Below are 18,088 nucleotides of genomic sequence, written 5' to 3' on the forward strand. Positions count from 1 at the left end.
CCAGGTTCTACAAGGAGCTTCTGGGGGCGCACTGCGCTTTAACAGACAAGCCTGGAAGAAGGAACGACTCCTAAGAGGGATGGTGCAAACTTTTCATCCAGACAACAGAGTTTTTGTAGAACTCGATGCTTCGATGCTGCCCAGAAAGAAGAGGGATCGTGCCGTAGAAGGAAAGGTTCTTTTCCTGGGATCGTCCTAAGTGCCAAAGCAAGGTTATGGAGTATGGACAAAAGCATTGCTTCGAACTGCCTTGTTAAAAAACTGGCTATGCCTCGCTCAGTGTCGAGTCTTGTGCCGGAAGGAAGTGTACCACAGTGCCCGAAGGACTGTTTTCGCGCTTTGTGTATATTGTGTATATTTTCAATATACAAATTTCCTGAAAGTATGGCGAATTTCACTACAACACTGCCATGCAAGGCTTGTCAATGAAAAGAAAGATTGGCAATTGGAGATGGTGCGGTACAGCTAGAAATTTTCTGTGAGGCACACAAAGTTCACTGAGAATTGAGATTTCAAAACCTAAATCCAATTTTATTGACCAATCACAATAAGCTTGCATGCACTGTTCACACCAGTCATGGAAAGAAACAGAGTGACGTGAGATCACTTTCCTTTCAGCATTCTACGCAACAAGAGAATGTACCGACACACAAACATGTCCATTAAATGGGCAACGCGCTCCTATGCAGGAACATCAGTGGTCCAAAACGAAAGGAAAGGGCACAGCCGCCACAAACATATCACGAGAAGTTTCACACAAGCATGTGGGGCCAATCACAAGTGATGCAGGGACGGCAGTTTCAATGGCTAGTGGAGAATGAACATGCGACACACGAGCTGCACCGTTGAATTTCGAATCTGTTTTAAAACCGATGATGCTATGCAACCATCGCTAAAGCAACAGCACGCATACTCAGAACTCTAGGGTATTCAGAACCTCACAGAAACAAGAAGTTTTCTCACTGATAGCATTTATTGACAAACTAGAAGCATCCAGGAGAGAAAGAAAGTGTACGTGCAGGGGATAATAAAATGTGTGTTCTTCTGAAGTGCAGCCAGTACCTTCATCAAGTGATGGTGTGTAATTGCCTGGGTCCCGAAACAAGTGCAATGTTCAAAAGTAACGGAGTTGCGTAAAACAAGAAGAGCAGCAGTGTCAGGTTCATTCTTCAAATAGCTGGACAACAGAACATGCCTAACTGGCACCAACACAGCCAGTATATCACAACATCAAAACCTACCACAAGTCTGCTAACAGTATTCAGGGTGGAACAACCTTTAAGGGTGAAGAACAAGTGTTGAAACAGATGCATGCATTTAATAACGACGCTATCACTTTCCTTTACCTGTGCTTTTCAAAAAAAAAAAGAAAAAAAAAAACAACAATGGACTAGATGACTGAAGTTAGCACACGGAGAAAAAAAAATAGCGTGAATCGTCTGGACAAGGCTTAATTAAAGTTCATTTCAAATTAGTGATGTATTTTGAAATGAGACATTTATCAATGGACAGATAGTTTAACGCCCTGAATTTGAGACAATATGCACATCCACAAAGAGTAAGTGGTTATTGCACAATATTTCCATTTGAAGCTGAACGTTAACTCCTTGTAGCCTAGTCTCAGTCAGGGCCTCAGTTGAAATGTTTCCCCGTCAGTTAAAACAGCGCTTCTAAGCCATTACAATCGGGAAAGGGAGGCGGGGCTGCAAAGCACTCAGACTATCTGCGCACATACGTAAGGTGCCAATTACTTAGACAGGGTGTGTTTCACAACAGCTCACACCCGCTGCAAGAGAAAGCCTTCAACAGCACTAAACCGTAAAGCAGCACGAGAAGTGAAAGTTAAAACTTGCTGGCTGTTTTAAATAGCACTCCCTGTTTTGATACTAGCCAATAATAAGTGAAGCCTACTTTACACTCTGCAAGCTGCTGCGATGATAACTGCCACTTGTGCGTGGGATAAATGCAGCCATTTTTCTGTGCTTTCCAATAAGGGTATACTCAGTGGCACACAGTGCTGCCAAAACATGTGAAGTGCATGAAGTAAAATTTCAAATGTGAAAACAAACTTACTTATTCATCTCGCACATAAATAAAAAAGCTTTTGTCGAAAATAAAAAGTCGATGCAAGATAAAACAATGAGGCACAGCTGTTTTTACGAATGAATGAAAGCTTGAAAACAGACTGAAGCCGGACATGTTAATCACAGAAATCAAAGTAGTTTAAAAGGAACTGCAATATTTGTGCAACTATTGGCTGAGAAGAAAAAAAAGCTAACAAGGAAGCAAGGTGGTCAATAAAACCTGTATCAAGGTGCGACGGAAAGCGCGAAAAAGCCTCGTCAAGCAAGGCTGAAGTTTCACGGCGACATAAGCTGACCGCAACTCTGTATGCACGGTACTTGACAGCGATTGCACATGAGGCTTTTCAACCACTTTCACATCAGAAATGAAGTTAGTGGTGATATTCAGCTTGGCAGCAATATATACATGTGCGGAAGCTAATCGGAAATTATTTGAAACGTTCCTGTGCTGCTTATGATAATTAGCACACACACCAATGTTTTCAATACCGCCAGCTCAAAAGGATTTGCAGCAGGAAACAAGAAAAAAAGGTACATGTGTCTCACGCAAGTTCCTCTAAAAATATCACTGCTGACACTAATGGGTGCAGTAAAATAAAGGTTCGGAAGGATTGAAGACAACAAAGAACCTGGCATTTTACTGGTGCACTCGTCACCAGAACGGTGCAATGGCAACTGCCAGTGGCACTTCCATTGGAAGCTATGTGTCGACATGCCATTTATCTCACATGGCTCTGAAAGCCCAACAAACAAGCTTAGAATAGTCAAAACAAGCCAATCCACAAGATGGCACGGACAACAGGGTCGGGGACCACCAGACAGGTCGATCAGCGAATGTGGTCAGTAACAAAGCAACACAGAACAAGAAGAAACTGGGAGGGAAGAAAAAAAAGGAAAAAAGAATGCAAGACGACAGTCGCAATAACGATGCTTGCACGTCCTCGGCTTGAAATTAGATCTGGCTCAGTGGCACCTTGACTGGCAGTGGCGGAGCCTCCTGGTCGACAGGTGGCTGTACCTTGACCTGTTCGGACGGGTCGTAGATGAGCAGGTAGTCAAGGTCTCCACTGACACCCATTTTCTGCACAGAAAATGGAAAAAAAAAAAATTTACAGGAATGCACTTAGGCCTGCTTCAGAGTGGAAATGGCGAAAGCCACTTTACAGGACTGTTCTCTCACTCACTGCATCACCATTGTCATCTCTGCTGTCATCATCATCAACTAAATGCACCGTCATTGTGATCACTATTATCATCATTATCACTTACTGCAGCATCACTGTCACCGTTACTATCATCATTTTCAATGCAGCTTGCCGGCACCCTGCATCACCACGCAGCCACGATATTACCGGAAAAAGGATTTACGGGTCGTTTTCCTTCAACACATGCAGTGAACGCCACGCTTATGCCCCGTCACTACAGTTGTCAAAAAAAGCTAGACGGCGAGACCTTATTTTCGTGCACCTTGACGTAATTTTGCACTGCAGCCATATGTCTCGTACTTCGCAACACTGAGAAGGCTGTTGAGCGACTCCGTGCAAACCATGACTAAGCTCATCTAATCGAGTGGGCAGACCGCAGCATTGCTGGTGGCGAAGTCGGTTTGGGTTTCGCTGCTGCAGTTGAATCAAACATCTGCAGTTTGATGTCTGCTCCTCTCTTATCATTCTCCAGATCACAAGGTGTCAGCAGCGTTGTCTCATGACGAACGCATCTGATGTCCGGACTGTTCTCACTTGACACACCTTTTAGGCCTAGCTGATTCAGGACGCAGTCACCCGACGCTGCAATCCTCTCGTTTTCAGTGTCTTAAAACACCAAGGAACATTTCTTGAGATTTCCGATCAATGGCTTCTTCTTATTTATATTGTGCCATAAATTATTGCGTTGACATAGACTTGATTATGAGCTCTTCGTGGCACCCGAGGCTGACCACACCAGACAAGATGGCGTCTCGGGGTGCCGCTCCGACACGTGCAGCAGACAAGAAACAGGGACGGTCAATTACTTGGTCCCTTTTTGTCCTGTGCACCAACCAGCGAAAGAAATGCGTGTACTCCCCTGCTTTTCGCTGGCTTTCTGTAATGAACCAACAAGCAGAACGAAGTGCTGGAGCATGAAATTTGAGAATGAAAAGTTGCCCTTCCTAATGTGACCAAGATTGCTGTGACCGTGGCCATGGAACGAAACCTATGTTTATTTGAAAATGTGTTTCTTCATCATGAATACTGGTTCGAAATGAGCCACTTTTCTTAATTGATGTTACACCTCAAATATTGCCAAGAGAGATAAGAAACTTCGTAGAATCGGAGAATGACAATTTTATGCTCTAAAGATGCAGTTTTCTAAATACAGATTATCTGGTACAGTTGAATCCCGCCACAACGAAATTTCCGCGACAACGAATAATTTTTTATTCCCCGCGAGTATCCTATAAGAATTAATGGCCTAAATTTCTCTGCACAACGAACCATTTTTGCAGAGCGTTTCTGCTTCAACGAAATTTTCGCGTTCAAAATCGAAACCGAAACTAGTTTTATTGGCGAGAAGTCCAAGTCAAATCCAAAGCCACATTAAGCATGAAATCACGTGATTGCAGTTCCGCCATTTTGGCTTTGTGTCGTGGTCGCGTTGTTCACTCGCTGCCTTTCTCTTCGACAACGACGAGTTTTCATCCGCAGGACACGATGGCAACGCAAGTGAAAAGACGCAAAACTCTTTCCCTTGAGCAAAAAGCTCAAATAATCGCCCAAGCAGAAAGCGGAAGGAAGAAAGCGGCAATTGCTGAAGACTTCGGAATTCCTGCAAGTTCGCTGTCAACGATTCTAGGCAATAAGGACAGCGTGAGAATGGCACTTGCTTCAGGCACATCCTCGAAGCACAAAAAGGTGACGCGGCCCCTCCATGAAGAGTTGGACAAAGCAGTGCATGCGTGGTTTGTGGAAGCACGAGCCAGCAACGTCCCCCTGTCCGGAAGCATCGTCCAGCAGAAAGCCTTGAACTATGCATGCCTACTTGGCATTGATGATTTTAAAGCCAGCATTGGCTGGCTAAACCGTTTCAAGGCCCGCCATAACATCGTTGGAAAAGTGTTGTGCGGCGAGTCAATGTCAGCAGACGTGGACGGGGCAGCTGCTTGGAAGGCGAGTAACATGGCCGGAATTTTAAGCAACTTCGCGCCTGCAGACATTTACAACGCCGACGAGACCGGGCTATTCTACGAGATGTTGCCGGCTAGGACGCTCGACTTCAAGGGGCAGCGCTGTCACGGCGGCAAACACAGCAAAAAACGCATCACAGTGCTGCTTTGCACAAACATGGATGGCTCGGACAAGCGTCCGCCGTTAGTCATAGGCAAAAGTGCCAAGCCGCGCTGTTTTAAGGGAACTCGTAGCCTACCTGTGCAGTACAAGGCGAACAACAAGTCATGGATGACCCGCGCTATTTTCACCGAGTGGATGATGGCATTCGACCGCGACATGAAGCGGCAGGGCCGTAAAGTTTGCTTGCTTTTGGACAATTGTTCAGCGCATCACTCCGACGAAGTCAAGCTCACTAACACGGAGCTGAGGTTTTTCCCTCCCAATTGCACGTCTGTCTTACAGCCTCTCGATCAGGGCGTGATTCTTAGCCTGAAGCGCGCTTACCGCGGGAGGTTAATTCAGCGGCTGCTTTTTAACACTGAAACCGGCCGAGACACGAAGGTGGACTTGTACGTGGCACTGCAGATTATGTCTGCTGCCTGGAGCACACTGGGGCGCTCAGTAATTGTGAACTGTTTCAGGCACGCCGGATTTGCCGAAGGTCGACCCGTACACTCTGCTGGCCTAACACCAGGCGTTACAGACGACGACGAAGAGGCGTCACCGGCTCCGGGGATCGCGGCCGCCTGGAAAACGCTGGGAGAAATAGGAACCGTGCCGCCTAATCTCGAGCTCGAAGAATACATCGGCGCTGACGCTTGTGTTGTTGTTCACGAAGATGTGAGTGATGAGCAGATCATAAAAGCTGCCCGGAATGATAAGGACTCTTCCGATGAAGAAGACGACGACGTACAGGAAGCACCGGCTGCGGCAACCGCCGTACAGGTGATGGACGCTTTTGATGTCATCAGGAATTTCGTTGCTGTCCGAGACGACGATGTTGCAATGGGTTTGCTGACCGAGTGCGAAAATCGCGTGACGGCGTTGCTCGCCGTGAAGCGTAAGCAAACCAAGCTTGCAGATTTTTGGCATTAAACGCCTTTGCTGCTGCTTGGGCAATTCTTTCTGCGTTTCACGTCAAATTTTTGCGATAACGAAGTTCCGCGAGAACGAATTTTTTTTCGTGCACCGTGAATTTCGTTATAGCGGGATTCAACTGTATTCTTTTTTTTTTTTGTTTTTGAGACCTGTCTTTCTTAAGAACTCGCATACAAGATAAGCATTTGTTTTGAGTTCATGCTGTGTGCCTGAAATGCCTGTTTACTCATCATTCTTTCTTCTACCTTCAATGGACTGCCCCGAGGGCATGCAAAAACGAAGGCAAACAAAGCCGCAGGTGGGAGTACTCACATGGTGGGAGTAGGCGGGTGGGGGCGAGGTGGATGGCGTCGAACTGCTGGGCGAGGTCACCATGGTGGCACAGCACAGCCACACCATGGTCACCACCACCAGGAACAGCACCATCATGAGCAGCCATTCGGGAATGCCTGACTGGCGTGAGATGCAATCCAGCCAGCTGGAGGAGCTCGCCGCTGCAGACACGGTCGACGATGACGACTCAGCGGCAGACGCCTCCTGCTCCGATGTAGCAGACGACGCTGGCTTGGCAGGGTGGTTCTCTGAGGGCTCCCCTGTGCAACACATAAGAGAAGTTTAGATCTTCGACACAGTAAGACGAGAAATACAAATCGGCAATCCAGAGCATTGCTCTGAACCTGCAAAAAACACAAAATCTGCCGCAGCGTTGGGCAACGCCGACTGATTCATTAATTGCACCCCAGGATCTGGATACACATCTCTCGCGAGGCATGGGTCTGGGCTCCCAGATTAACAGAACATGATCTGGAAGGCAGATTGGAACATGCCATAAAATTATCTCACCATTACACTGCTTCTAGTTTTTACGGACATCTGCCATTTTTGTGCACTTCATTTATGCTTGCTCTAATAGCGACTACTTTTCACCGTCCCCAGAGGAAGTCCTTTATCACAGACGGTTGCCAGCTTTGCGACATCCTCACATGCACATTATAATTTATGGGTAAATTTAGTGCATGCTTTTCATATAAAATTGCAGATATGCATATTTGCCCCCTTTCCACATTACCCATCAACCATGGGAGATGACACTTTGGGGAAGGAGAACTTTCAATTATCCAGCATTCTGAAATAATCAAGTTCAGATTAGCAGAGGTTCAAGCTAGGATGAAAAAAATGAGAATAGGAAGAAAGTGACAGGAAGTCTGGACCCTAGACTAACAACAGATTCGTAAGTGACCGGAATTAAGTTTGTCTGCAAAACATTTAGAAGCTCACATATTGTATACCAGAGCAATGACAATACAAATATAATGCAACATTTTTCATATCATTTCATTTAAGAAAGACCCAACATCTAATTCGGGACCATAACAGAGCGTTATTCTTTTTCTTCGCTGCTCTCAGAGATAAAGTGACCTTCACCATTAGTCTTCCGAACTGCAAGGAGAAGCCAGCTTTTCAATAACCTCGGACCAAAGCAGTCAGAATGCAAGGGCAAAGGACAGGGTGGGTACGAGGGTGGAGAGAACTCAGCCCTGGTCATTTATAAAGAGGAGGCCCCGTAGGACCCGATGGAGAGGGGAAAAATAAAATGAGAGTGGATGCAGGCCTGGGCTGACCAGAACACAAAGCAGCAGCTGCCATGTGTATCGACGCACCAGAGACTTGGGTGCACCCAACAGTGTCGTGCATATTTCTGAAGCGTAGCGTCTCAAATAACATTGTCATATGCGCTGTTTACGTATTTGTGAGTGCCGTTTGCGTATCTTATTTTTTTCTTCTGTGCCCTTGGTAATAGTTATCCAGCAACCGTTTGCAATCGCAATAATGTACCATAATAATATTTTATTTTATTTTGTGTTCGATGGCGATGGATGCTCACCCTTTATAGCGGGTCGGCAGTTCTTGAGGCCTCTAAATCAATGTTGCCTTGCGTTCGCGCAGATACGGTATTGCAACTACTTGTACCCTTAAGTTTTACGCACCTATGAACGAGATGATCAGTGTTGCAATTAAAAAATAAAAAACCTGCCACAGGAAACCCAAAAACCCGCAAAATAACATTTAATTCAACATCTGCATTGAAAACGAATATTTCAACCTTTTATTTGGTTACTTGACTTCGAAACAACACTACTATATAAATTGGAAAGCATTTTTTTTCTCTTTTGACAAGAAACTTCAGACTACAGGTAATTTCATTTTCAGGAATATACTGCCTGCCTGCTGCAGGTTTGAAATGAAGTCGCAAGAGTGTCTCTTTCGTGACTACAAACTGCTGCCCGACAGCACGTTCGCTCGCAAAAGGATGTCTGCTTAATCTTGGTTTGGAAAGCACTCGCCGAGCGATTGGCTACTCATACCGCCAGTCCTTGGCAGGATTCCAGCACTGCTGCCAACGCATACCTTCATATCGTACCGATCGTCTGTATATTATATCTGCGATCAGTTCATAGTTTGAGCACTATTTTTACTCCACCTTCAGAGTGCGGTTCAAATAGCTCTGATGGTACTTGCCATCACTCTTCACATTGGGTTCCCTGTTCACATCTGACAAGGTTTAGGTGACAACATGAACATGCGCAACATGAACATGAACATGCTGAACCGAACATGCACAAAAACTTGGCCAGCTCGAAGAAGGGATTTTGTCTGAAGCATCCCTGTACAAGTTCATTTCATCCCAGAATGCAACAGTGCTCTAAAGACTATACTGGCTGACGAGAGTCGGCTTGTTTCATTGAAGTTAAATGGCAGCGATTTTTTTTTTCTCGAAACGTAAGAGTCCTGCAGCCACTCTCTCCTAAACTTCTGAAAATACTTGACAGGTCCCAGTCGCCGGACCCCATGACCGGTATCAGCAGACTGAACGATTACATGAAAAAGTGCCGCATAAATCAATTAATGGCAAATCAGCCGTATTCTATCATTCACTATCTTGAGATCTCAGTGGCGGCATCCTTCATAGCGACGTTCTCTTGCAGAAGTGAATATAACTTCAAAGAGCTAAACAAACATTCCAGGACCACAAAAAGTGCTAATAAAAATAATAAAAAAGCCAGACAGGCTCAAAAACAACAACAAAAATCCCGCCTCCCACAATATAATGTTTCTGCCCGCTAAACAGTGTAAAAACCCACTAAATTTAGCTGAAAAATTGCTAAATTGGCAACACTGAAATGACTCCTTTACCAGCAAACCAGTGCCAGTGCTACATGGCTCCCACTTATGGTGCACACAATCCTCACAGGAATGGAACTCAGAGTTCCCAACAGGGGGCAGCGGTAACCATAGCAACAACATGGCAAGCATACTCAGGAAACATCAGCAAGATAGGCTGCACAACTGACCAGCGTGGGGGTCGGGGATGCGGATGGGTGTCAGCTCTCCACGCACAACAATCAGGTTGCCCGTGTCCTTCTGCACGTAGACTGCGTAGAAGGTGCGCCTGATGAGGCGACACACGTGGTCCACCACCGTCTCGTACATCTGCTGGACCAGCATGAGTAGCCGCAGCGGATGGAGGTGTGACTTGTGCTCCGTCTGCGGGAACACCGTTGGGCAAAACCGCAAAAAAGAGAAAGAAAGAAGGGCAAGAAAGGCGGGTCAATGCTGAGGTCAACTGCAACCATCGCCAATGGCACATCAAAGGTCAGCAGTACGGTTTCATTTGACACATAATCACTGTGCGCCAGACCACAAGCATGCAAAGACCTCTTCGTACACCAAGGTAACTAAGAAAACATCAATGCTCTCACTCCATAGCCGCATTATATTGCTGCGAATAATTCAAATATTTGTTCGCTGTTTTTCAACAAACGTCGTCATGTGGCCTTGTCACTGTGATTATGGCACAAAGACCTATTTTGTCCTCTTTGTTTATGCTTCGTATTGCGAAATGCATCTTTATCACTTTCCTTGTACCCCGAGATGCGCCAAGATTAATCTGGAATGATCCCCCTGAAGCACAACCGTTTCCATATTATTCCGGACTTTTCCAGTATTTCCTTGGCTGGATTATCTACATGTTTCTGCACTGAACTTAAATTGAGCACTGCCGAATGCAACAGGCTTTCGGCCTAGTACCACCATGCCCAGCCACCTAGAAATAACAAAAATTCAATTTCCAGGTGGCTGGACATGTAGCCTGTCAACTACAGTGGTCACACACATGAACGGATTTGTGTCCAGAATGAGTGCATCATTTTTTTTTTTCCAAGTCTGCTTAATCAATACATAATTCTGTAGCCAGTACTGCATCCACATTAATTTCTTTGATTCAATGTTGGTTCCTGCTCATATTTCAACTACTGGCCACCACGCTAGCTGTGAAGCAAAAGGCTATGAGTGCACTACCAGAACGCAATGCATAATGATACAAAGAGAGGACAATACGGTAAAATCAATTTCAAAGCGCTCAGTTGCTCTGAGAGTTATGCCAGCACTGTGCACTGCAGTTCATTATCCCTTTGCCTGCAGTAAATGTGAACAGTGATAACAGGCCACAGCACCACTATCAACAAAACAAGATAGCACACTCAGGCGCTAGATGTCAAGTGGAAAATGAAGCTGTTGCTTGCAGCCATGCAAGCACCTGAACGAGGAAGATCATTTTGTCTGCTAGAAGCGCACTTGGGAGGTCGCAGTGTTGCTGAGAGAGTAGCCACTCGCTACAGTTGAAAAAGCGCGCACTAGAAGAGCTCACCTTTTTGCTGACATGCCTGAACTGCTCATCGCATCCCTCGGTGCAGGCATAGTAGCTGGGCTGGCTGGGATAGGTCTCTGAGCAGGCTGCAAGGTGGGAAGTTGATGAAAGTGATGAGCGTTCAGTGAAACTCTGCTGCATGTCTAACAACGGCACATTCTCTCTCGAAGACTGCCTCTACTTCATGGAGTATCGGAGACTGCCATGTTTTTTACGCAAAGGCGAAATTCAAAAGGTGCCCCTTTGTGCTCCGAGATGACGGCGCCTCGTAATAACCCCAGGTGCTCAAAATTATTCCGAAGCCTATCACAACAGTGTCCCTCACGGCTCATATGTTCTTTCGGGACATCAAGCCCCACAATAGAGTATTTAATTTTACTTAGCCAGCATCAATGCAGATTTTTAGCAAGCTATGCAAAGGAATTAGCAGATTAAGATACACAGAACCTGCCTGTATGCTGCTGACTGTGCTTCCCAATAGGAAGAAGAATGAGTAGAATCAGCCTTGATTTAGTTGACACCATTACATAAAGCGTGGAGTGATGAGGCTTACTATATAAATCAACAAGGAATCACTCGTACCTTTTACATTACCTTCCATTGGTTCCTCTCGTTTCTTTCAAGTCACTCGAGAAGACCTCAAAAGCATTCTTCCTGGCCGCTGCAAGGTTGTAGCTAATACAGTAGAATCTCGTTGATATGTTCCCAGTTCATACTATTTCCCAGACAAAATCGCGGGCAGTGACAAATCTCCCATAGAGTTACACTATTTTTCTCCCTGCCAATATATTCCTAGATAATACAGTTCTCAATTACTGTGTTCAAAATTTCGACAAACTGTGGTCGTGTATGTTTCGTGATCAACCATTCATGTGCTATCATACGAGTAGACCGAACCTGAGGGCGGACCACAGAAACAACAAAAACATTTTCACTGCTCACCCACTGCAGTGGCATCCCGGCAGTGTCTAGGTGCACACAGGCAAAGACAGACGAGCCAACATAAAGAGCTCTGCAACTCTATTGAAACTGTTTGGAATAATTCTCCCACCTCAACCGCAGGCTCGTTTACGATGAAAGCACACTAAACGCTTGCGCACTGTTGTCCCTTTTGTTGTGTAATAAGTATGAGTAGTACTTACCTGGACTGGCCATGCATGATGCAAAACCAAAACTGTCTCCGATGAGACTGAGGGAGCAAAGGACACCAATGAAGAGTTTCGTCATAGAGCAACGGTAGCACCAATTAGCCTTGGGACGAAAAAGTGCTGCATTTGCCTCATCCCTTTAGAGTCGCGGCACTTCTCTCCAAGATTCCCTTCACCAGAAACTTGGCATTGGCATTTTTCGCTTCCTCAACCTCGTTGCAGACGGTTCAGCTTTTGCATCATGCATGGCCAAAACTGGTGAGCACCATTGTAAAACTTACTAGGCAAAAAAGGGGACAACAATGTGCAAGCTTTGTGTGCGCAAGCCTCTGGATGAGGTGAAAGAATTTTTCAATACAGTTTCGATCAAGTCGCAGAACGCTACTTGAGGCCTGTCCCCGCAGAGACACAACTTGAAGAGGAGAAACGTAGCGGCTCCTTTCCATTGCAGTAAGGGCATAGGGTAAAACATTTGAGAACTGCCCTATGCACTCGCATATGAGCAGCGGGAAGTTGGGTATGCAGTATAACAGCAAGCATGTAGCAACAGTTTGCTTCTCCACAGTGCCTTAGTACAAGGGAGCGAAGCATCCAGGAACGAGGAAGCTACTATTTCAATTCAGCATCACCGTCAGCGTACCAGACATGTTGCTAAATCTGCACTTGAAACAACACTAGTGCAGAATGATTTCTCCGAGCATTAAAGAAGGAGCTGTTCATGCTTTACGCCAAGAAATGTTAATTTACACTTTCGTGCAGTTAAAGTGTCCATTCTAAATGCTTTTGTACCTCATTCAGCAGTAAGGCAGTTTATATTACAAGCTTTGCCAGATAATTTTCTGTCACCATTTCTTAGAAACGTATCAATAAGGTTTTACTTTAAACGCCAGTGAGAGTGACCACATGGAATGGAGTCCCTATCAAGATGCCGTACCACATATGTCAGCAATTTCAGGTCAAGTACTGCGGAACTTTTGGCTTCTTGGAGAAGGCACCAAAGACTACATATGGAATGTGAATGTGAAAGCAGTAATTTTTCACTCCGAATCTGTTGACCACACGACATCTATATAAAGCCTTAATTAAGGTATACAAGAGAGTTCATTCCACAGGCGACACCACTTTACGTGAGCATTGTGGGGTGCTTGAAATTCACACGAGATCATGTGGCTGTGGTATCACCGAGTTTCGGGAGGCTATTTTTTCTAAACCTTGAAGTTCATTGCTAATAAGCCATATAACGAGCCACATAAGGCTCCTCACATATCAGCAGTTATGCCGAGAGATCCCTGCTGCATTTGGAAAACCATTTTGAAAGCGTCAAAAATATGTAGGTTTTCTGCCTCACAAAAATGATCACATTTACAAAATCTATGCAGCTAATCAATTTAAGCCCTGGTCAACTTATGAAATATGTCGACACTACACCAACACCATTCCACGTAGTATATGCATATTTCTTCACAAAGTGAAAGTACAGTTCAACAAAAGTGTGTATGTGTTCTTAATGTTTGTGAGCCTTTTTGCTCAGGTTTCGACAGCAGTACATTTCAAATTCCTTTCAGCAAACATTTTTTATACTAAAAGGAGTAAAATCAAATTACTGAGAACAAAATTTTTTTTTTTTCAAGGTCACTGCAGAATCTGCCCTCGAGACATGCATAAGCCTGAGCGTTGCTGTGCTGTCAGCGAGATGTATCAGTGAGATTTCGCAAGTGACAGATACCACGCCTTTCCTTACCTGTGAACCAATTAAAGAATTCCGGTGAATTCTGACGCATTCAAAGGAATGACAAGGGGCGTGCACTGAGAAAGGTGACCGGAAGTTGAGTACCAAACCAAAGGTTGGCTGTGGCCATCTTGGCTCCCAATTACACTTAATTAGCTCAAATTTTTTTAGTTAACTCACATAAACCATGTCACCTACACACCTATCCTTGATGCTCTATCCGATGGTACTACACCAACTAATGCCTCTTTTACTGCTCCAACAAGGCGGAACTCTCTTACATAGTCATACAATGTTTCTGCATTAATAATGGCATTGCTAGAATGGTTTGGTTTATGGGATTTAAAAGCCCCAAAGCAACTCAGGCTATGAGAGACATTGTAGTGGAGGGCTGTGGAAATTTTTACCACCCGAGATTCGTTAATAATCACCGACATTGCACAGCACATGGGTGCCTTGCTTTCCACTTTCATCAAAAAGCAGCGGTCGCGGCCGGGATTCGAACCCGCACCCTTGAGAACGGCAGTCGAGCGCACTTTCCAGACATTGCGAGAATGCCTGTTCAATAGACAATGAGACAGGACAACTGTTCCCATGTCAAAAAAACTTGTCGTTTTGTACGTCACACAATGTAAAGGCACAGAGGAAAGTATTTCAGCATGACAATGGGGTCTGAACTCTGTCGTGCTTAACGCCAGAGCTTTCTTCTCTTCTTTTTTTTTCCCCGAGAACATCTCGCAAAAAGAAGAAAAGAACAAAGCAGCATGTGCTGGTAACGCAAGGACTTTCAGGGAGAAGCCAACATTTCAGCGAAATGATCACCTCCTTTTAAGTGATGCAACTGACCAAGCACTCTATATGCAAAAGAATTGAGTTAGTTTACAAAAGGCTCAAGACCACTACAGCCAGATGCTGGGCAGCCAGCAACAATGCCTAGCAACATGCGCACAGCTCTATGCGAGGAAAAAAAAAGCTTTTGCGCTCAAGCGTGCCAACCTTCACAATCGGGTTGTATCACCCTTGCTCTTATCTAGCGCACACGTAGAGAGAGCACGTTCCGCGATTAAATATAAAAGAAAAAGATCTTGGGACGACTACATCGGCCAAGTGACGTTCGTTCTAGATTTCTCCCCGTGTTTTCGTCTCAGGGCGTCGGCGCGAGGGAAGGGTGGTCAGAATGCAGGAGAGACTGCGAGAAAAGAGGGAAAGGGTGATCCATGAAGGCGATAAGCGCTGTACACTGCGCCTGCCGGCGAGCGCGCGGGAATCGTATGCCGCGCTGCAGCGCAAGACGCCCGAAACTGCAGCGACTTCACCATACCGTTGAAGCACGCAGAGTGCGTAGCGTTCATGTCGTGGGTCTCCGCATTGAAGCCGGCCACGACGAAGTTGCGACATCCTTTCTTGCAAGCCTCGAGGTGCTCGGGCTGCGAGGAAAGAGGGAAACGCGAAATAAGCGTACACACACGACAGCACCGCGCCGCGCTCTCTCGCCGGAACAGATGTCTCGGTGAGCGCGACAGAGAGCGCCGCATCTGTTTCGATCGCTTTGTTCGTTATATTTGTTTCGTCTCATCGCGCTCGGCGCACCTCTCGGGTTCCCCGGCCGCGTCTCTCTTATTGTTCCTTTTTTTTTTTTTTTTTTCGTTCGTTTCTTCTCAGCATTTCGCGCTGCGTGCGTGGCGGCCGGGCCCGTGGTTCAAGGCTCCGGGACGCCGGAGGCACGCCCGTACAATTCCGGTCGTTTTCAGAAAGGTGCGGCCAAGAGTACTGCATACATCCTATCCGAAACGAAAGGGCGGCGAACTGCAGCAACCTCGCTCGACGCCATTTCCTGAGCAAAGTACAACTTCCTCGCAAAATTACTTTGTCGCACAGAGAAAGGGCGCAACCTTGATAGCGACAGCGTGTAACACACCACCTTCTGCAAGCTGGGCTCACAACGGAAGTTCGTTGTTCGGCAGAACAGCTGACAGCGAGAGAGCGCGGCCGCGGGCATCAAAACGACCATCGTAAACACTATCCCATCGCGCTAGCAGATCGTCGACCGTGGTAGCAGTTAATCACTCACCTTGGGATACGTGTGCGCCGGGTAGGTTAGCTCGCAGTGAGATTCGCAGCTCTCGCTCTCTTCGGAGACTTTGCGGAGCGGCTCACAGCTGCAAAGCGCAACGGCCACTGCGAAAAAGGCAACTAGGCCTCCAGCAAGCCTGCGTGCGGAGAACATTTTCGTGTCCCTTGTGCTGCGTTCACCACAACGTTATACTCCGTTGCAATCGACGACGCACTCTACTTATCGCTCACACGTATCGACCACCCAGAGCACCACAAGAAAAGGAACGCGACACGGACGCTCACTTCCGATTACTCAGGTAGCCTACGGGGCTTCGGCAGCTTCGGTTTATCGTTACAGCGGAGCAGCCGCCACCTGTGTGCAGCATCGGCGCTCGGTTGCGCCGCCGAAGGCGCTGCTGTCGAGGTCTATTTTTAAAGAGAATCGATAAAGAAAAGAATCAAAAGTCGGAAACGACGGTAGCAACGATTCACGCGGTAAATGCGAACGGCAAGAACCCGTCAACGGCTTCAGACGGCTGAAAAAAAAAAAAAAAAGGCTGAGGTTTAACCTAGTGTTCCTGACTAGTTTAACACTGCTAAACTTCGTTAGGGAAGCAAACGTCGTTTTACTTGGATTTTCTTTATGCAGCCACATGGAGTTGAGGACGCAGTCAACTACAACAGGGAGCACGTGATGCTGTACCGCTGTATCTGCCATCAATGGTCAAAGGCGCTGTGACCTCTGGCTTGTTGAGCCAAGGTTAAGCGACCTGCCAGGTTGACCTTGGCTGATACATGGGGTAGTGAAGCGCTTCAAAAACATTGGTGAAACAACAGAACAACTTGCTGGTTGCGGCAACATCCCCCCCCCCCCCCCCCCCCCCCCCCCAAATGTGCAAGGTTTCATTGCGGCAGGATTCTAGCTTTTTGCGAAATGCACATTTTTAAAGCACAAATAAAATGAGTGACGTAGCAATTTTGTTTTTCAAAATTGACCAGTTTGCATGGCAACCCATGCACATACAGTAAGTAAAAAAGCCCGCCCCATCCCGAGTGCAAAGTGCTACAAATCTCACAGCCGCTCTTTAGTTGCCAAAAAAGCAGCCTAATTCAGTTTTCCAATAGCAAGCAATGTCTGCACATAATGAATGACTCCTTTTGTATAACAGAAAAAGATGTGTTTGTCTCTCACAGCCAGAGTCGATCTGGGACGTTAAACCCCACAAAACAAACCATGTTTGTTTATTGCACATTAGCTCATTTGATGGTTCCGGCCCCATAGACCAGCACAGCAGCTGCACGTATGCATGCACGCAAATGTTTACTCATGGAATGAAATTAAGGGGGGAGGGGGGCAGAGTACAGTAAACGTTGCCATTTCTGGCAGTCTTCAGTGTAAAATGAAAAATAAGGGAAGTCACTGCGTGCAATGAGTGATGGTATAAGAATTCACCCATTATGCACACTTGTGTCCCAAGACTAACTAAAATCTTGGTTTACAGAGAGCTCCAAAGACTTATTTCCAGTTCGCCTATTATGCTGATCAGGTACACAAGATACTTACATCAGGGGCCATTGAAAACTATTTTACCGCTGACATGTTACCGTTTATGTACTATCCTCCGCTCTCACGTTGTCCATGCAGAAGTACTGTGGTGCAAACCATACCATTATTGTGTGCAGAGGTATAAAACCGACATGAATATGCATGCTTACGTTATTGTCCCAAAAGATAACAGTTACAGTGGTGAACGTCATTTTTGAACCCAAAAAATCTACTAGCTCGCTTTATACCTAATACTAGCATACTTTGTATGTAGGTAGGTAAATATAAAGCACCCAGGATGTACTAGGCACGCGACTTTGGCCTATTTAAAGCTAAAATCATTCTAAGTGGAATATTATGGTCTACATTTTTTTTTTATAATTTAATATCAGCACTTGCCTCAATTTCTGTAATTAATAAGAAACTGTTATTGCCCACAAGAACATGCAGTTACTGAAAACACTGGCATACCCTGCAGGTTGCAAAAGCAATGGCTTGGCTCGGTGGGAGGGCAAGCTTCCTTGAAAGTGTCACCTCCTAATTAAAATTACAGCAAAAAAAAACTTCACTTCCC

At 45.8% G+C, this 18,088-nt stretch overlaps 1 protein-coding gene across 1 annotated transcript; it reads right to left on the bottom strand.

Annotated features, from left to right (window-relative positions):
- Positions 1–510: 510 nt before the first annotated feature.
- LOC146181269 (transmembrane protein 59-like) lies at positions 511–16,321 on the bottom strand. Its single transcript, XM_084576320.1, has 6 exons — positions 15,985–16,321; positions 15,235–15,340; positions 11,037–11,122; positions 9,682–9,874; positions 6,641–6,921; positions 511–3,165 (listed from the first exon to the last, which is right to left on the bottom strand). The coding sequence occupies exons 1-6, from the start codon at positions 16,138–16,140 to the stop codon at positions 3,037–3,039; spliced, it is 951 nt and encodes a 316-aa protein (XP_084432446.1). The 5' UTR covers positions 16,141–16,321; the 3' UTR covers positions 511–3,036.
- Positions 16,322–18,088: the final 1,767 nt, after the last annotated feature.

This window comes from Amblyomma maculatum, chromosome 8, assembly GCF_055883805.1.
Source record: "Amblyomma maculatum isolate TAMU_Amacu chromosome 8, ASM5588380v1, whole genome shotgun sequence".
Taxonomy (NCBI): Eukaryota; Metazoa; Arthropoda; class Arachnida; order Ixodida; family Ixodidae; genus Amblyomma; species Amblyomma maculatum.

Coding starts and splice junctions, on each gene's coding strand:
- LOC146181269 (XM_084576320.1), bottom strand. CDS start 16,140: ATGTTCTCCGCACGCAGGCTTGCTGGAGGCCTAGTTGCCTTTTTCGCA. Junction 15,341..15,984: donor CGGCGCACACGTATCCCAAG/GTGAGTGATTAA, acceptor CTTTCCTCGCAG/CCCGAGCACCTCGAGGCTTG. Junction 9,875..11,036: donor TCAGGCATGTCAGCAAAAAG/GTGAGCTCTTCT, acceptor GTGTTCCCGCAG/ACGGAGCACAAGTCACACCT.